General features: G+C 39.7%; 1 protein-coding gene across 1 annotated transcript in view; it reads right to left on the reverse strand.

Moving 5' to 3' along the window:
- Positions 1-14,297: 14,297 nt before the first annotated feature.
- The window catches only part of LOC134219340 (synaptic vesicular amine transporter-like), a 142,280-nt gene continuing 135,221 nt past the window's right edge, over positions 14,298-21,356 (reverse strand). Inside the window, exon 9 of the mRNA XM_062698063.1 lies at positions 14,298-15,222. Within this exon, the coding sequence (XP_062554047.1) occupies positions 15,154-15,222 (69 nt within the window). The 3' untranslated portion in view covers positions 14,298-15,153. The remainder of the gene's footprint in view (positions 15,223-21,356) is intronic.

Genomic DNA, 21,356 nt, shown 5'->3' on the forward strand with positions numbered 1-21,356 from the left:
AAGAAGGTTCCCGTTTATGTCCTTGCACATATCAGGCTGTGGCACGTGGCCCTTACGTGAACGGTTCAACTTCTCATAGAACTTTCGTGTGTTATTAGTGCGGTACAGTTGCTCCGTCTCTTCACGGTCTCGATCTTCCTGCTGACGCTTTTTCCTCCGGAAAATCGAGTTTTGTCTGTTCCGCGCCTGTTTATATCGTGCCTCGTTCGCCCTCGTGCGGTGTTGCAGCAATCTCGCCCATGCTGCATTCTTCTCTTCTACTAACTGCTCACATTCGCCGTCATACCAGTCGTTTCTCCGATCCGGGGGCACCGTGCCAAGTGCAGCGGTTGCGGTGCTACCAATGGCGGATCGAATATCTCTCCAGCCATCTTCAAGAGACGCTGCGCCTAGCTGCTCTTCCGTTGGGAGTGCCACTTCCAGCTGCTGCGCGTATTCTTGGGCTAGCCTACCGTCTTGTAGCCGCCCAATATTAAGCCGCGGCGTCCGACTTCGACGCGTGTTGTACACCGTCGAGAGTTTTGAGCGCAGGCAAACTGCAACGAGGTAGTGGTCGGATTCAATATTCGCACTGCGGTAAGTGCGGACGTTTGTGATGTCGGAGAAGAATTTACCGTCGATTAGAACGTGGTCGATTTGGTTTTCCGTTTCTTGGTTAGGTGATCTCCATGTGGCCTTGTGGATATTTTTGCGGGGAAAGAAGGTGCTTCGGACTACCATTCCGCGGGAGGCTGCGAAGTTTATGCATCGTTGGCCGTTGTCATTCGATACGGTGTGCAGACTATCCGGTCCGATAACCGGTCTATACATTTCCTCCCTTCCTACCTGCGCGTTCATGTCACCGATGACGATTTTGACGTCCCGCAGTGGGCATCCATCGTATGTCTGCTCCAGCTGTGCGTAGAACGCTTCTTTCTCGTCGTCGGGTCTCCCTTCGTGTGGGCAGTGCACGTTGATGATGCTATAGTTGAAGAAACGGCCTTTAATCCTCAGCTTGCACATCCTTGCGTTGATTGGCTGCCACCCAATCACGCGTTGGCGCATCTTTCCCAGCACTATGAAGCCGGTTCCCAGCTCGTTGGTGGTGCCACAGCTTTGGTAGAAGGTAGCCGCCCGATGCCCGCTTTTCCACACTTTCTGTCCTGTCCAGCAAATCTCCTGCAACGCCACGACGTCGAAGTTGCGGGAATGTAATTCATCGTAGATCATCCTGTCGCAACCTGCGAAACCTAGCGACTTACAGTTCCATGTTTCAAACTTCCAATCGTGATCCTTTATTCGTCGCCTGGGTCTTTGCCAATTATATCGAGTCGTATTATCTCTTCTATTGTTCGTAATTATTGGTTTTCCAGGCGGCTTATTGGGCCTGCGCAAACCTCCTGTCTCGCCGGAGGGCCGTCGTGTCAGGGCTGTTTAGCGTCCCACCTAACACCAGGACTTGGGCTTGTGCGCTTTGAGCGGCACACGGTCGCTTTGGCGGAGCCTACTTGCGGATACATGCAGCTTTTTTTAGAGGTTTAACAGGGCCCACTGTCAAACCCCACCACATCCTAGGCAGGCGCCACAACTCGCAGATGGCCTGGGGAGGGATCGTCAAGCCCTTGGACAAAGTCCCTGCTGCCCCATTTTATTTTAATCCATTTTATTTTAATCCATGCCCCGTTTTCATTTTAATCCATTTTAAAACACGACGCACATAAACCATGTCTATTGAAGGACATGAACACCCATTTTCATCTTGTCAATTTCTTCGTAATTCCAAGATATTTGTCAGTTTCTGATTGGTTGTTTCTTTTACGATGAACCACTCAGCATATCATTTTTCAAAAGTCGTCAGGAATTCTTTCATAATATTGGAACATTTTATATTTCCTTTATAACATTCATCTAGTACGAATGAAGGTTTATACAACAATTGAAAACATAAAAATGTTCTGTGATTTAATGCAGATGCTTCATTTTAATAATTTCTTCCGCAGAAAGTCGACCAAAAATTCGATCAAAGATGATTCTCAAAAGTTATTTCTAAGCTCTGGCCGGTTTTTTATGATATTTTCGGTTAACTCCGGTGGTGGTAATTCTGTAAAATTACCAAAAGAAAACGAAGAAACTTCCTAAAGAAATTTCTACAAGGACCCTATGATGATTCTTCGTATAAATTCCTTGCAAATAAATTTCCACAGCGTTAAGAGGATTTCTGCAGCTTTAAAAACCCGAAAATTATAAAGACATTTTTGGAGGAATTTCCTGGAGCGGTGACCGCAGGAATGACTATAGAAATCGAAAAGAATTCCGCCTTGAACTCAAAAATTGAACCGGGAGTTTTTCCGCAGGAAGTCACTAATAAATTTCTGCAAGAATTTCTAAAGCGATTTCCGTAGGAATTCATGAAGGGATTTCTGCAAGTAAGCTCTGAAGATATTCCGCAGGTTATTTGTGGAGAATTTACTTGAACTCACGACAAAATTCCCAAATGAATTACAAAATAATTTCCCAGGGGAGTTTTTGTAAGAATACTCGGAGAAATTCTCACAGATGTTCACGGAAGAATTTCCACAGACAATTTGGAGCAACTTCTGCACTTCAGGAGATCCAAGGGCAGTTGGATATCTGCAAACATTCCCATGAAAATTTCCGGGAGAATTTCCGGAGGATGATCCGCAGAAATCTTTGGGATGAATCAGCGCACGAAAAATGAATTTCTACAGGAGTTCTCGGAGTTTTTAAATGAAATTCCAGTAAGAATGGTAAAAAAAAATCGGCGTGAATTTTTAGAAAAGCTTGTGACAAGAATTGAAGGAGAAATAATTTCTGTTGGACTTTACGCAAATTATTCTGCCGTATTTCCAAAGAAATTTCTTCTGAAATTTCTAAAAAAAATTCCTCTGGAATTTTTGAAGAAATTTACGTTTGATTCTGACTTAAAAATCAACGGAGCTTGAGCAACTATGTTAGATTTTGTATTATTTGTTTCTTGATATGAATTCAAATATTTGTTTCACAGAAGTTTTGTTTAAAACGGAGCTTCATTGTCTAATTCCTTAATATTCCTTAATAAGTTTGTCAATAACTACAACAAAGCTGCCTAGAATTAATTACTTTAAAAGAAATTGCGGTTTTGGCAGATATTTTAATATTTGGCACGTTTATCTTTAATCAATTAAAATCAAATCTGGCCTTAACATTCATTTGTAATCAACGTACCTTGTGCAGAATTTTATGAAATTCTATCAACAAAAAAACTGATAATAACGGATCAAATCATGCCAAAGCCATCATCTAATCCAAAAAGCGGTGCTTATGCAAATAGTTTTGACTGTTTAGTTCTTGTTCCCTTAGATTCAGTACTTCTAGTGGCGAATAAGGCCATTTTGAAGGGTGCCGGTTTATTAGTCCTATTAGCATTTTGATACAAACATATGTTGCAGTTTTGAATCATATTTAAAATCAGTAATAATTGTAAAAAAAGAACTTTTAGAGAAGACGCTCAATAAATTGTTATACAAAAATTGACATTTAACCTGTATTTGCTTAGAATTTAGATGTGGATCGCACGGATTTGGCGCGGAATGGATTTCATGTCGCGCGGAAATGGCGCGGATTTGGCGCGGAAAATATTTCAGGATCTTCGTAACAACCCTGGATACGTTACCTACCAAATTAAATATTTTCCCTTAAGTTAGAAAAAATACGCCAAAAATTTACCCACCAAAGAAAGCTCCAGAAGAATTCATTAAGGAATTTTCTAGTGTTTTTCTAAAAGAATTTCCGATGGAATTCCTTAGAGAATTTCTGAAGGAATTTCTTAATAAATTCTTGGAAGTATGTCCAAAAGATTTTTTTGGAGGAATTTGAGAATATCGGAAATTTCTTTAGAAGCTTCTTCGAAAATTCCTTCAGGATTTCCCACCAAATTAAAAAAAAAGTTTCGAAATTCCTTAAAATAATCTTAGAGTTTCAGAAAGAATTCAGGGGGAAATTCCGAAAGAATTCCTGGAGTAATCACCAAGGATGCTAATTACTAAGGAGACATTTTTAAAAGATTTTCTAAAAAAAATTTCTTTAGGAATTTTAGGAAATATTTTTTTTAATTCTTTATTAAAGAGAATTTCAGCGCAAGACTTGTTCATGGGATCTGTACGAGGAGATACGAGGAGTACGAGGAGATGGAGTTCGTTCGAATCGCGCCGGGGATTAAAACAAGGTGATGGACTTTCGTGTCTGTTGTTCAACATTGCGCTAGAAGCTGTCATGCGGAGAGCCGGGTGTAACAGCGGAGTACGGTTCAACAGATCAAGTCAATTTATTTGTTTCACAGATTACATGGATATTGTCGGCTGAACATTTGCAAAGGTGGCAGAACTGTACACCCACCTGAAACGGGAAGCAACAAAAGTTGGACTGGTTTGGTGGTGAATGCATCGTAGACAAAGTACATGCTTGTGGGCGGAACCGAGCGCGACAGGCCCGCCTTGGAAGCAGTGTTACGATAGACGGGGATACTTTAGAGGTGGTCGAGGAATTCGTCTACCTTGGATCCTTGCTAACGGCTGATAACAATGTTAGTCGTGAAATACGAAGGCGCATCATCTGTGGAAGTCGGGCATACTACGGGCTCCAGAAGAAACTGCGGTCAAATAGATTCACACTCGCAACAAATGTGTCATGTACAAGACGCTGGTGAGACCGGTTGTCCTCTACGGACATGAAACATGAACAATGCTCGAGGAGGACTTGCAAGAACTCAGAGTATTCGAGAGACGGGTGCTTAGGACATCTTTGGCGGTGTGCAAGAAGACGGTGTGTGGCGGCGAAGAATGAATCACGAGCTCGCCCAGCTCTACGACTGTTGATACATGTAATCGGAGTCAAAGCTACCATTGGTTCTATAGAGTACCACCCTAGCAACCTATTGATTAGAACTAAATAGAAAATTTGTTCATTCCATTACCAATAGTCCCGTTTACCGAGACTAGATATGAAAATTGGAAATTTCGCGTGGAGAGATATCTGAAGTCCGTTGAGCTATTACGGAGAAAAAGAAAAATTTGGATGGCTCCGCGGAAATAACGCGCAATGAGCAATCCCCGCAAGGAAGAAGTGTAACAAAGAATGCGTTGATTTCAATTCTTGTTTTGAAAATCCGTGTTTGACAAGTTGATTGTTCTGCAGTTGAACATTGTTGAATTATTGTTCCTAGGAGGTTTGGCGTGAAGTTCGGAAAGCTTTGCGTTTGGAGCTTGTAATCCAGCATAAGGGTTACCGATGTACAGCAATTAGCAAATATCAAATTGATCAACCAATACGCTATCGGAGCTGGCTGCATTGAAATATGTCTAATCCGTATGCAAATTTTCCCGTTTTAGAGTAATTATTAACAAGATTAAACAAATTGGTTTAACCTGAGATATCATAACAGCATTATTCTTCCAAATAACCTCTTTTACCTCTCTACCTTTTCAAATCTAAAAAAGCCCCAAAAACACAGTGAAGAGGCAGTGTAACCAGTTCATTATATTTATTTCCCTCCTGTCGTTCCATAAGATTGTAATTCTTATTCCTAGGACGATATGACATGCGTACCGAATAGAGTAAATATAGCATCGTGTTAGCCTCATTATAAACAAATGCAAAAATGGTAATTTGCTTAAAAATCGCAGGGTTAATAACTGTGGAAGAGCTTAATGAACACTAAGCTGCAAGGCGGCAATGTCCTAGTAGGGACAGAGGATTTGAACTATTTTCGATAGTAGAAGCGATTGAGTTAATGTTTAGCATTTTCTAAATTATTCGCTTTCGGTCAACTTCGTGCAGTTATTTCACTGAATGACACATTGAAAGTAAACAATGTTACGATAGTTGGGCATAGCTGTCTTTGATCATTTACTAGGAAAATATCCGCTCAATGCGGTTTGAATTTTCCACTAATCCAAATTTTTCTTGCAACGCGTAATATTAGATGCAACAATCATGGACCCACCAGTAGCTGCGGATGAACTAGCAAAGTTTCAAAAAATGGATAACAAGGCAGCGAACGTAATTATTTCCTTCATTCATGATGACCTTCTGGATCTAATACGCGAGAAAACTACGGCAAAGGAAATCTGGACCGTTCTGGAGAATGTGTATGCCAAAAAGTCGGTGTCCTCTCAAACGTTTGTCCGGAAGCAGCTCGCAAGGCTCAAGATGGCAGAAGGATCATTGATCAAGGATCATTTGAAGGTGTTCGATGAGCTGGTGAGACAACTCAAGTCAGCTGGCGCGAAGTTGGAAGAAGCGGATATGGTCTCTCAACTATTTGTGACATTGCCAGAATCCTACGACCCACTAGTGACAGCGTTGGAGAATCTCGGAGAAAAACCGTTAAATCTGGATGTTCTACGTGAGCGATTGATGGCAGAAGAACTGAAGAAGTCCGATAGAATGGTGGATACGGATAAAGAGAAACCTGCAGCCTTCGCCGGATTCAAACAGAAGCCACGGAAGTTTAACGGTAAATGCAACAGATGCCAGAAGAAGGGCCATATGGCGAAAGACTGTCGTGTCAAGTTGCACGGAGAAGCCAACGTTGCCAAGGATAACAAAGCCGTTGCATTCATGGTTGGAAGAAAAACAACAAAGGATACCCGTAGTATAATAACATTCAAGCTAGATTCCGGGGCAAGTCACCATCTACCCAAGTAACCAAAAGTTTCTTTAAGAGTACGTTTTTCGCTTAAGCAGCTCAGTGAAGCTGATTAAGCGAAAAACGTACTCTTAAAGGAACTTTTGGTTACTTGGGTAGCTAATGAGAAGAAAGTATTCAAGTCATTAGAGAAACTGGAGCAACCTGTCGTTATTGGTGTGCCGAGGAATGACCAGTCAATGACCGCATGGTATAAAGGTACTATTTGCGGTGTTAACCATCAAGGTGTGGCTATGACAATTTACGACGTGCTGTTTGTGCCGAATTTACGTGCAAACTTGCCATCGGTGAAGCGTATGACCAAGGCTGGTGTGATGGTGAGTTTTGGACCAAAATTTGGAGAAATAAAGCACGATAACTCGGTGATTGCAAAGTACCCGCTAAGAGGCGATTTCTACGAGCTCGATGTTTTCTTCTCTGTTGATGGATTTGGAAACTCGCGCTCTTGAAATTCGATATGGTCACAGGTATTTCAAAGTTGAATGGTAAGCTGGAAATGTGCGATGCTTGTGTTTTTGGGAAGCAATGCCGTGAACCATTCAACGGCACCAGACCTCGCACCCTTCGTCCTTTGAAAAAAAAAATCCATTCTGATGATTGCGGTCCTATCACTCCTGTAGGCTGGGATGGTTCGCGGTATTTCGTCTCATTTGTAGATGATTTTACGCATTTTGCTAGGCCAAGTCCGAGGTTTTCAAGAAGTTTCGCTGTTATGAGGCAATGGCACCTGCAGCAATGGGTCATGCCATATCCAAACTCACGGTTGATCAAGGCCGCGAATATTGTTCCAATGATCAAAAGGAATACTATGAAGAAAAAGGCATTCAAGTTGAAACAACAGCCGCATATACACCTCAGCAGAATGGAGTAGCCGAGAGATTGAATCGGAAATAGAAAAGGTGCGTTCGATGCTGATCGAGTCAAGTGCTCCTAAATCTTTGTGAGGCGAAGCGGTACTTGCTTCCGTTTATCTAATTAATATAAGTCCAACACATGCTATTGTTGATCGTAAAACCCCTGCCGAATTGTGGAAGAAAGAAACAAAAACCGGATTTGGCAAAGCTTTGGGTGTTTGGATGCAAAGCTTATGCATGGATACCGTCGCAGCAAAGGGAGAAACTGGATGCGAAGAGCAGAGCGGCAGTGATGGTTGGCTATGCGCCAAATGGCTACCGTTTATGGAACATCGAGTCTAGATAGCTGTTCATATCCAGAGATGTGAAGTTGTGATTAATTCTCTTTTCCGTTCGCTAACCAGAAGCAACCGGCGACTCCTTTGATTGTGGTTCCGTACCGTTACCGTTGCCCGGCTATCGCTTTAACCTGTTGCCAGGTTAGATTTCGGTCGACTTCTTTTATTTCTTTATTGAGGCTTCGCCGCCATGAGCCTCTGGGTCTGCCTCTGCTGCGATATCCCGCTGGGTTCCAGTCTAATGCTTGTTTACAGATTTCGTTTCCGCCCCTACGTAGAGTGTGGCCGACCCAGCCCCACTTCCGATCCCGAACTTCTGTCTCTGGCGACAACAACGGCCTCTGGTGACAAAAACGATGGAGCTCGTTGTTTGAGATCCAGTTGTGAGGCCACCAGGCCCGAATTATATACCGCAGGCATCTGTTAATGAACACCTGCAGCCGTTGAGTGTTCTCCACTGATACACATCATGTTTCGTTAGCGTATAACAGCACAGATTTCACGTTAGAGTTGAAATTTCGTATTTTGCGTTCACTTATCTGCCTGTTTTTCCAGATATTTCTTAAACTTGCAAAGGCAGCCCTTGCTTTCTTGATCCGTGCGCCTATGTCGATCTTGGTACCGCCGTCTGACGCCATTTGGCTACCAAGATATTGGAAGCTTTCAACATTCTCCACTGGTTGCCCGGCTACTGTGAAACTGGAAGGAGTCACCGTGTTTACATCCAACGATTTGGTTTTGTTGACGTTGATGACTAAACCTGCCAAAGAGGAGCGCTCGGCAAGGTCGTTGAGCTTACTCTGCATATCAGAGCGCCGTTGCGCGAGGAGTGCAACATCATCCGTCAATTCGAAGTCATTTAGGTGCTCCATGGTTATAGGCTGCCATAACAGCCCGCGGTTTGGTTCACGGTCAATCGCATCTACCAGAATCTCGTCGATTACGATGAGGAACAGTAACGGTGATAGAATACATCCTTGCCTCACACCAGCTACGACCCGGAAAGGGTCGGACAGGACCCCATTGTGCAGCACTCTACACGAAAAGGCCTCGTACTGTGCTTCGATGAGGCCGATGATTTTCTCAGGAACCTCCTTGCGTCTCAGGGCGCCCCACATATTCTCGTGATTGAGACGGTCGAAGGCTTTTTCGTAGTCAATGAATACCAAGTAAAGGGACTCTTGGAATTCGTTGACCTGCTCCAGAATGATGCGGAGCGTGACAATATAGTCCACACAGGATCTTCCGGCACGGAATCTGGCTTGCTCCCTAACAACCCTGCACTTGAATTCATTTTGAGGTTAAAATGGTTATCCGACATACTTTATGTTATCTAAGGGCTTCCGCAAGCCCAGGCCCTAGGATCTAGAACAAAGACAGCGTCCTCATTCCTCATTCAATTTCCCGCTTTGGCGCAGCCATGCGCAATTCACCACACTAACCATCGGAAAGTAGACAAAAAATAGATTTTAATACATACATAATATCAGATCTTTTCGAATCTTTCCCATAAAAGTTTAGCCAAATTTCTTTTACCCATACATATTTGTTCGGGAGACACTTTACGGAATGAAATTCAACAAGACACCAAAAATTTAATTTACAAGCTACAATCAAAACATTTTGGAACTACAGCCGCCTCTCCACATCTCGATATTGAAGGGACCATCGAGATAGGGAGAGATCGAGGAATGGAATGAAAAATGAGATGGGTACTAGATCCAAAAAAAGCTCGTTGCTATGAAAAATGACAACAAATCAAATGTTGTTTCATGTTGTTAACGTGTTTGTTATTGTCCAAAGATGGTCTAGTAGCCCAAAAATTTGAACATATCGACATAAGGAGAGTAAATCCTGAACAAAATGTGATCAGAGCACATCGAGATAGGGAGGTTATCGAGGTGTAGAAAGCTTAAATATATGTAGATTGAAGGAACTGAGAAAATCATCGACATAGGGAGAGATATCGACATGTAGAACATCAAGATGTAAAGAGTCGACTGTAATTTAGAACTAATATATATGTTAAATTAAAAAAATATGGGCTTCACGAAAATCACGAAAAAAAAATTGAGGTTTTGTCCGGCTTTCCGCCACTGTGCCCCGGTCCAATCCCGTTCGTACATCGCAAGCACAGACATTAAAATCAAGCAACTTGTGAGTTTGGCTTCAATCCTCGCGTCGCATAGCACGTTGCGTTTACTCTGGCTTGCCCCTTAGGTGAAAATTAGGCGAAAACCTACATTGCCTTCACATTAGAATCATATGTTACATCATATACGATCTTGTGTTGACTGGGAAGACGCATGATTAAAAGCAAATCGGTACATTTTACATAAGAAAGGAAGAAGAACCTTTCAGGGCCACCATTTAACACAGAAGAAGATTAGATTTTCCTCAAAAAAAAAACATTATTGAGGGGGTCCACACTATGCGTGGATTAGATCATTCAAGAATTGTGTCATCCAAACAATTACTCATGTCGGGTAAATTTCACCAACAACTTTATTTAGTGTTCCCCTTTTTTGCTTGCAGATTGTACATACATGTTTGTTTTCTTTGTTATCATCTTAAATTTCGATAATATATCAATAACATTTTATAGCCAGTTTCATTACGTGTTGTTTCTCATACACTTGATTTTGTTAGCTTCGTACATCTATCACTTCGTTTTATGTTGTGTGTTTATTTTTTCATACCGTATATTATCATTGTAAAACTTGCATTACGACTTGTATACAATTATTGTTTCTTGATTATTGTAGTAGATTTTGTCTATCCGATATAGTTTATTTTTTCTCATTTGTATTTGTATGCTTGTAGATTTCATATGTAAATATTTTGGTCATAGTTCAGCTACTTATTCTAAAAACATCGTTTTTTTTTTCATTTCCTGTTCACGCACCCGATTACTATTTTGTGGATACTAACACATAAATGGTTGCATTTCCTCCTTTCGTGTTGCTGCCTATTGTTTGGCAATTTTTACAATAAACATGAGTATGTAAAGCTTTGTTCAAAGGTTCTCTATCATACCAAAATATCATTATGATTATATGATAAACTACTTGCTATAGAGTAGATTTCAGGTCAGGAAGCTTTCGCCCTATGGTTTTGTGTTTCGTTTCCGTTTTTGGTTTATTAGCCTCTTTTGGGTTTATTCATTATACAATCAGACACGCATGTACTTACTAGTGTTGGCAACCTACCGTATGAACCAATAGCTTGTGTGGGCTATAAATAGTCATTTTGATTACACTACTTTAATAAATATTAGGCTAGTGTTATGGATAAGCGTGTTAATGATTTTGTGTTGCTTAGCGAGATGCATATTTCTAATTTCTACTAATTCCTTGATGTGTGACCCCATACCAGCCTCTGAGTAAGTACAATTGAAGGTTTTCTGCTGCACAAACGCCAGGAAAATGAAAGATTTTGTAGTCTATCAACGGTTTAGATAGAATTTCACATGATGATTCTCATTATTCCAATTGCTTCGTGTCCCGTTCCGTTTTCCGGTTCGGTAACATTTTTAGCCGAAGATAGTAATACAGAATTGTAATGTTTTATATTGATTCCAGGAAACGTACAGTAGTTATTGTCTAATTCACAATAACACGGCGCGAGTAAGTCCGAATTTTTCTACATTTCCGTACGATGGATCAGCAAAGCTTCATCTTTGACGCGTTACACTTAGGCTCGATTATATTATGCAACAGACAGGGTACTATTGACGAGTACTCGAATAAAGTGTAAGAGAAATTAGTTATAGTTGGATTCAACTTAGGGTAGAGTTCTGTAAATTTCCTGTACAACGCATTTTGATTGAGTCAGCAATTCATGATTGTATATTGAATGATGATAGTTTTTAAAGTAGACTACAAGTTGGTTTCTGTAGATTGTTCCGTATTAAGCCCACATTCAGTGCTAATATAGTTTTGTCTCTTCATAGAATACTTTTGTAATACCTTAGGTGCTAACATCAATTTCCTACACAGTCCATGCTGATATTGTACTTTACACATGTACAAATTCTAGCTTTTCGCAACGGTTCTCCTGCCTTAATAGGAAGTTCCAATTTAAAATGGTTCTGGTCTGGTCCCATTCGAGACGATGAAATTAAAGTGTCTTTGCTATCGCTAGAACCTATAAGAATTTCGTGTCGTATTGCTATGGATACTTGTTTACTTCCTCTATAGAATCATAAACGGAAACAATCATTGCTGTATATCTATTCAGTGGACGATAGACAGCGAAATTCGCAGCCATTCGAATTTCGCATGAATATCCCCGAAATGAAAAAGCTGGAAACTTTTAGCGCAGATATTTGTTTTGTCTTATACTTTATGTTTTTTTATTCTTATCAGTTTAACTTATCATGTTGCTCAAAGATTGAATACAACCAACTTGCAGCAAGATGTGCTGCTCCGAATGCCAATTGGTAGATTGGCAAGTTTCCTGCACATAATAGATATATTTTTACGTTTTTAGATGATGAATAATTTTATTTTCAGTTAGTATTAATTCAGTGTCCCAATGATAGTGCCTGAACTAAAATTGCAGGATACACGATAGACATGATAAGACGATCCGTGATTGTACAAAAGGGTATGATCATCGTTTCCTGGTTATTTTTGAATAAAATATTCCCATTCTTTGTCAGATTATCCGGTTTATGTTCACAACAATCATGGTGCAGTAATGATAACAATAGTAGCTTTAAAATAGTACGGATGAATCAGGCTTAATTTGTTTAAAGTATTGGACAACGTTTACATTAAATGTTCTAAAATTGATTTTGTCCCTAGCGGTGAGTGCAGTGCAGTGCCATTTAAATCAGGGATCAGGTTTTCCTTTATAATAAGAGCTGTTTTTGGTATTTAAGTGTCCAAATTGTACTCACAGAGAAACATAATTATTTTCCAAGGTATTTGCGGGGTTATTGCACAGTTGTCGATTTCAGTGTTTACCCAATAATAATGCATATATGGAAGCAATCATTATAAGAGTAATCAAAATAATTTACGAAAGATCCCATTGCATTCGGCTCGGAAATAGAAATCACGAAATATGGTGAAATCTGAAAAACTAAAATTAAAATGTGTTTGAGAATTCTGCATGGGCAGATCACAGCGCGCAATCTCCCCTACTATTTATGCAGGGCAACCTCTGCTGGGTCAGCTAGTCTTTATATCTATTTATCTCTATATACAAAAAAAAAATGAGTTTGCATTTCCTTTGAGGCAATATACCTAACTCACGAACGGGTTGACCGATTCGGTGGGATCCGCAGTGTTTGTATATATGTAAAGATAAAACATTTTGCTGGGAAAGTTGAGCAATTTCATGAGTTCTGAAGAAAACCATCGAACGGAAATCAATCTAGAATGCGACGCTGCAATCTACCTACTAAACGATTGACATGTCGAAAAAATATAGGACAGGTTAATCTAATCTGTATATATAAAAATAAAAAAATGATCTGCGTTCGTATACTCACAACATGCAAACGGATGGATGGATTTACGTCATTCCTTTAGGAAATCTGTTGCATACAATCTCCGTCTGGAATTCGTGAACAAAATAGACCAATACAATTCAACAATTCTTTTTGCTCTCATCGGAAAACCTGAATTATTTTTCCTTATTTTTGGGTTTCTGCAGTTATCATTTCAGTTTTAATATAATGGTATTCATTATAAAGATAATTTTACAAAATTGAAAAAACAAAATCATTGTAGCGTCCTCAAAATTCATCACAGTTATTGAATCTATTATGTATCTCGGCATTTGATGAAGTTAATTTATGAATATCTGTTTGAACAGCTCCTGAAAGCATGCTTCGTTCGTGGTTTAGACTTATTTCCGTGGTGCACAGGAAAAAGATGTACGCAGCAGGATGTGCGGAATGAATCACGAGGTCTCTGGAACCGAGTATCCAGAAATTGGAAGAATACTACGTGTGAAGCATTTCACGCAGAATGTTGGGAACGTAAAGCACAACCAGAGAGTACTTTTCACAACCTGTAGAACCAAGAATGATGTTTTGTTTTTTTTTATATACATCGGCCATAGTGTTGTGTCTTTGAGGAAACGTTTGAAAATACTATTCTCGTAAAAAGTCTCAATTCTGCTCTTGGTACGTTGAATGTTGAACCATCGAAATTTGAAAAACGAAGCAGCAAAAGCTAAGGTATTCTTGCAATTTCAGATATTAAATAGTTTTCCAGAAAATCAAAAGTAAAGTACTGAAATAAACTTACTTGATACTCCATTGGACTCATTTTAACTGGACGTAATACCCACGTTCTGCGTTCAAAATTCGTATAAAGATTGATAACAGAAAGCACGATTCAAATCCAACGTTATCATTGAGTCATGAAGCATCGTTCGGTACGGCACGCAATTGTTCTGCATATCTCATCGGCTAGGCTCGTTCGGTTTCAAAGGGAGCTTCGAATGCATTTTATTTTCCATATAAATAAATATATTAGAACACAAACATGTTAATACACAGTAAAATATTTCGGGAAAAAACACAACCATAGCCTAGACATCATTCACAAGAAATAGATTTGAATATATAAAAAAAATCGGTATAAATGAATACAAAAGAAAATGGACATAAGTTTTGTTTCGTAAACATTTCGACAAATCAATATTGATACTTAATTACATTACCGTTTGTTAAAAAACAATCAAAACTCCCCTGGAAACCGATTGACTTGCGAGTTCGCAGGGAGTAATTCTATATTTTTTTGATTAAATTTTTTGTTTTGTTTGAGCTTCAATTTTCGTCTCCACTAATTCCGGCGGAATAGAGATTTTCCTCTCGGTTTTAGTACCATTTACAGTTTATGTATAGATGTGATAGTGATAAGTTACAGAGTATTCCTTTTCTCCATTTTCATGATCATTTTTCAGCTGCATCCACAATTTGCCTAAATTTACTCATTCTATAGTAATCTTTATCAGTGCTCTATTCAACAAGTGTGGTGCTGGTACATACTAGCGATAGCTATCCAACAATATTTTTTCTGGATAATACCACATCATTCAAAATATTTACTTAATACGTTAAAATCACTTGAGCTCATATGTACTTTTCTCACATAAACCGAGGGCGTACTGCATCTCCCTCCCTCTCAAAACTTCTCCAGCATGAATTTGGCCTCATCCTTCATTGTAAGAAGCGCGTTGTTCGAAATTGGTTCTCCGGGGTTCATTGACTAGCGTATTTTGGAATACTTCAGTGTCTGTAGTAGCTAAACCATACTTACTCATCGTCGTCCTCGTTTTGGTATGTCACGTAACGCACCGATGATCGCTCTCCAACTATCAGAGACTGGAAATTGGAAATAAAGGGGTTGCTTGTTAGATGAAATGGATTACTATGGAACGTCCATCAATCAGGAAACGCTTATATGGCAGTGGGGTTTTCGAGAAGTGTAAGGATGCTTCGCTTCGAAGTGTGCCAAGGAGAAGTGGTGGGGTTAAAAATGGCGAATATTTGCATGACGTAATGAATGAATCTTCTTTTATAATTATTTGTGTTGTAAACGTACACCCAAAAAACAAACCTGAAAATTATTATATAAAATCTTGACATATACGATTCTGTAAGCTCTTTACAGATATTGTATTAAAATAATACAAATCTGTGAGATTTCAATAAGGGAAATGACGGCTTTGGCAGGTTTGGTTCTAAAATTTAGCCTAAACATTTTTTGCATATCAAAGAATAATGTGGCCAAATTTCATAAAATTTTGTCAACAAAAACCCCCCTGACAATCAAAGAACAAAACCTGCTAAAGCCGTAATTTCCTTTACAATTGTATTAAAATATTCCGAAATGGTATATGCCAAATTATTATATAGTTTTAGTAAGGTATGCAGAACTGTATTAAAATCTGCCATCCGCTGCACAGTGGTGCGTTTGGCGAAAATCGTGAATTGTAATGAAAATGTAGTTCCAATTTTTACCACAGGTGGCTCTGCAAAATGTAACTTCTTTAATAAACGATTTTTAAATATTGTGTCTTTGGCAAAGTTGTAGTGTAATTTATTATGAATTTTATTGCTGAAGACACCGAGTGTCCATCTATCATCGTTTTTGAAATACGGGCGTTTTTTATGGACAGTCCCTAAAAAAACAGTATTTAAAGTTATTATCGAAACTAACAGCACAGACAAACAGACATAACACTTGTGAAATTGTCATCGTTCACTGATTTACTGGTCAATTTAAATAATCATTAGTTGGCCAATCGATCACTCGTGGCGCACGCATCGGATTTGCTACACGGAGAAACAAGTTTACTCATTATTGGGCACTATTTATTTGCTATCTCTTCCTCTTTGCTAAAAAATTTACCCATTTTGAGAGAATAAGGGGATCTACTCATTTAAATGAGTAAATCCACTTATTCTCCCAAAATGGGAAAATTTTTTAGCGGAGAGAAAGAGATAGAAGAGAAAAAGTACTCATTATTGAGTAAACGATTTTTATCGGGTAGAGTATGACGCTTGCTCACCACCGCCATCTGGTTCGTGATTTGCTCAACTTAGTGAAAACAACAGATGCCGTTAGTGTGTGAACGACGATGAATTTGATGATCGAATGTTCAATGTTCAACAGTTTCAGGTCAATAGATTGTTCCAAGGATGTTAACGATCATTTAGTAATTTGCGTTCGATCATTTAGTAGTTTGTCAATTACATATTCCAGAAGCTGAATTTCGCAATATGTTGTATGGTGGACTTCTAGTGCAAAGGTTTTTCTAGAACTCTGCCTAATGGTTCGTTGTTTGAATTCCACTAGTAACGGAGTTATAGCTATAGTTTCAGTAACTTAGACTAAATGATAACAAAATTCCAATCATTTAGTTTAAATTACTGCAACTAGCGCTCTAACTCCGTTATTAGTTGAATATTAATAACGAACCATTAGGCAAAGTTGTAGAAAAACCTTCGCACTAGAAGTCCACCATATAACGTATTTTGAAATTCAGCTTCTGGACTGTGTTATTGATAAACTACTAAATGATCGAACGCAAATTACTGAATGATCGTTAACATCCTTGGATTGTTCTACAAAAATGTATATATAATCAAAATAGACCATTTTCTGGAAGATACCAGGAATGTTTTTTACAAATAAGACTTGTTATCGGCGATTTAAGGTCGAAAATAGTGATATTTGAAGACTTCTTAAGCAACAAAGGGGCAAATTGGGGCAAGGAAATCCCCACAGGATTTAAAATATCTGGTCTGTAGTTTCATATGCGTACAATTATGTCTGTCTCCACGTGTATCCAAACAAGTATTTCTAAATTTCATAAATCGACATTTTCAACTGATATTTATATAATAATTGATTAATTATTTTAGAGCGTCTTAGGGGAAATGCTACAAGGTTAAAAGACTATTATTCTTCCATTTACTTCCACTATTAACTTTCTTATGTATCAACAAGCAGATACGTATTTCGTTTCCTACTTGGAAACTTCTTCAGTGTTTGTTATCGAGTCGATAACAAACACTGAAGAAGTTTCCAAGTAGGAAACGAAATCCAGCTTTTTACGCTAGCCATAAACCCGATAAGGGGTGATTCAACAATGACAGATGCTGTGAACTTACTTCACATAAACATCAAAGTAGCCTTGAAACTTGAATTTGTTTTCCTACGTGTCAAAAATTTTCATGTTTTCAACAGCGATAAATTACTGCCTGTATTCATATTAAATAATGAATTCTAAATTCTAGGTTCTATGAAGAATAACGGAAAATCTATCGGACGATAGCTATGGGATTTCTACCAGGTTTTTTACTGGCACATTGTACATATGTCGCTTGCAGGGATCTGTAATATAACGGTGGATTGGGAGAGTGGGGAATCAATGCATGTCAACGAAATTTCGGTGCGGCTTGGATAATACGTTTTAAAATAAAACAAATAGGGTTATTTTCCGGTATTCCCGTCAGATTCATGTTGGTAGAATCGACAAAGAGCATCTGCTAAGATGGGTAGTTTAATGAGAAGTAAATTGGACTGCGTCTCATTACCGGGATTAAATTTGAAAGGGGGCAGGTCAATAATCACCGAATAAAGCCCCGAACGCAATTGAACGGGAAGACCAACGGCGACAGTAACTCAGTTCTCTTAGATCAGCTTAGTTCGTACCCTCAGTAACATACCGCCAGCATCGTGTGATTCGACGCCCTGTTACGGGCATCAATATCGTCGTGAAATTGCCGTCGAACTAATCGACATCCTGGTGTGTAGCATACCACCAGATACCTTTCTACGCGCTTTATCGTGGTACTCTTATTGGACACTGCCATCCCACTGGACCCTATCACCCGCGGTGGTAAAATAATTTATAATGGTGAAGTTCCAGTAAATTTGTCTATTGGATTTTCTAATGCGATTTTCACCATTCGAAAACTCCCCACTTTCACACGCCTTTGGCCCCGGGATAAAAGAGCGCCAATCCCAGAAGCTGCCGTACATCAGACTTGAGACATAGGCCGGTTCCCTTCTCGAACTACACAATAACTCCCGGGGTCACACATTCATTTATTTAGTTAACATCTAAACAGATAACACTGAATCAACAATTTGACGCCACAATGCACGGTTCGAGGCCGCATCTCTCCATCCTCGGATACGCCCCACGCTCGCCAAGTCGTTCTGCACCTGGTCTGCCCATCTCGCTCGCTGCGCTCCACGCCGTCTCGTACCTGCCGGATCGGAAGCGAACACCATCTTTGCAGGGTTGCTGTCCGGCATTCTTGCAACATGTCCTGCCCATCGTACCCTTCCGGCTTTAGCTTCCTTCTGGATACTGGGTTCGCCGTAGAGTTGGGCGAGCTCATGGTTCATTCTTCGCCGCCACACACCGTCTTCTTGCACACCGCCAAAGATGGTCCTAAGCACCCGTCTCTCGAATACTCCGAGTGCTTGCAAGTCCTCCTCGAGCATTGTCCATGTTTCATGTCCGTAGAGGACTACCGGTCTTATTAACGTCTTGTACATGACACATTTGGTGCGGTGGCGAATCTTTTCGACCGCAGTTTCTTCTGGAGCCCGTAGTAGGCCCGACTTCCACAGATGATGCGCCTTCGTATTTCACGACTAACGTTGTTGTCAGCCGTTAGCAAGGATCCGAGGTAAACGAATTCCTCGACCACCTCGAAGGTATCCCCGTCTATCGTAACACTGCTTCCCAGGCGGGCCCTGTCGCGCTCGGTTCCGCCCACAAGCATGTACTTTGTCTTTGACGCATTCACCACCAGTTCAACTTTTGTTGCTTCACGTTTCAGGCGGGTGTACAGTTCTGCCACCTTTGCAAATGTTCGGCCGACAATGTCCATGTCATCCGCGAAGCAAATAAATTGACTGGATCTGTTGAAAATCGTACCCCGGCTGTTACACCCGGCTCTCCGCATGACACCTTCTAGCGCAATGTTGAACAACAGGCACGAAAGTCCATCACCTTGTCTTAGTCCCCGGCGCGATTCGAACGAACTGGAGTGTTCGCCCGAGATCTTCACACAGTTTTGCACACCATCCACCGTTGCTTTGATCAGTCTGGTAAGCTTCGCAGGGAAGCTGTTCTCGTCCATAATTTTCCATAGCTCTACGCGGTCTATACTGTCGTATGCCCGGGGTCACACACAACGTTTCAAATTTCTGATAATATTTCTTCATGAAATGGTGCAGCTTAGATATAGTCCGTGAATATCCAATTGAAGAAGGAGAAGCTCATGAATATGTTCAATATAAACCTAAAAAGAAATTTAATTTAATTTAATGATGAGGATTAGAATTGATAACAAATAAAGCAATACGTCAATCCAAAATATTTATATACAGAGAAATTTTCATAAAGTCTCAGGTTACTATGTTTTAAACATAAAAAATTATAGTGGACGCGCCTAGTGTCAAAAGGGGTTATTCATAGCATTATGGCAACATAGCGTAAAAACCTGGATACGTATCTGCTTGTTGATACATAAAAAAGTTAATAGTGGATGTAAATGGAAGAATAATAGTCTTTTAAGTATTTCTAAATTGTATAAATCGACATTCTCAACTGATATTTATATAATAATTGAGATTTCACCACACTGCATACCACGCTGTTGAATGTTAATGTCAAAAGAAGTGCAGCGTGAAGCTATTTTTCTGTTCTCTTCATCCAATCATTTCACACAATGCAAATCTGACGTCATACGCTACTAGGGATGTCGTAAAATCCCGAATAATCGATTAGTAACTAATCGATTACTTTTTATTCTTATTGAATCGATTCATCGCTGGGTAATAATCGATTTAAAATTAATTGATTATCACAACCATGAATCGATTAATCGAAGTAATCGATTAATTTGAGACATCTCTATAACGCTACGCGAGAGAATGAATGAGTTGACACCTTAACATTATACACTTAACAATGAATCCCAAGCAGTGGCTGGTTTTCTATCCACCAACTCCAGCATTCAGGCGCTATCATATATACTTCGATAAATCGATTAATCGTTGAGATAATCGAATTATTTTGACGGTTAAACGATTCAATAATCGACAAGAGAGTAACTGATAAGTTACTAATCAATTAATCGGGAATTAACGACATCTCTAAGAAGTCGCAAATTAACCGATTACTTCGATTAATCGATTTATCGTTGTGATAATCGATTAATTTTAAATCGTATAGTGCTCCGCCAAGTGTCTCATTTAATATACTCTCCCCTATACCTCGGAAATTGTTCAAAATGATCAAACTTTTATTCTTCTATTCTACCAAATTCTGTGGACTATTCTAAAAATCACATGTAGTCTGTGCTAAATTGACTGTCAAAGTACTAGTGTCTGATTTTGACTAAATCCCCTATAGATTGAAGATATTTAACCTTCTGTGGATGTTAATAAAAACTTACGAGTCTGATTACAACAATTCTTCATAGATTTTCATAAAACGGGAATGTATAATTCATGAGAGAGTTTCCGGGCAAATTGACCACACCTGGAACCTGCCAAGGTCCCCCCGGGGAACCCGTAGAAGGGGACATTTTTGTTTTTACACAAAAACATGCCGTGTGGCAGCTCTTTCTTCATGGTTTGCAATCAAATAAATGATTATGTACTTGAAACCGATTGGCAACCACAATTGCCTCTCTTGGAAACCTATGAAGAGCCCCCGGAGAACCCGTAGAAGGGACATTTTCATTCCTACGCCATAATATGCCATGTGGCAGCTCTTTCTTCATGATTTTTCGTCAAATAGTAGGTAATGCGCTTGAAATAGATTACCGAGCACATGGGCCACTCTTGGAGGTGCCCTGGGAAACAGTAGAAGGAGACATATTCGTTTCTACACCAAAATATACAATTCACCAGCTCTTCTTCGTTATTTTCTATCACAAGGATGGTGAAAGTGGAAGTGGAAGTCGTTTCTCGGTGGCCATTG

Source organism: Armigeres subalbatus, chromosome 3 (genome assembly GCF_024139115.2).
Source record: "Armigeres subalbatus isolate Guangzhou_Male chromosome 3, GZ_Asu_2, whole genome shotgun sequence".
NCBI lineage: Eukaryota > Metazoa > Arthropoda > Insecta > Diptera > Culicidae > Armigeres > Armigeres subalbatus.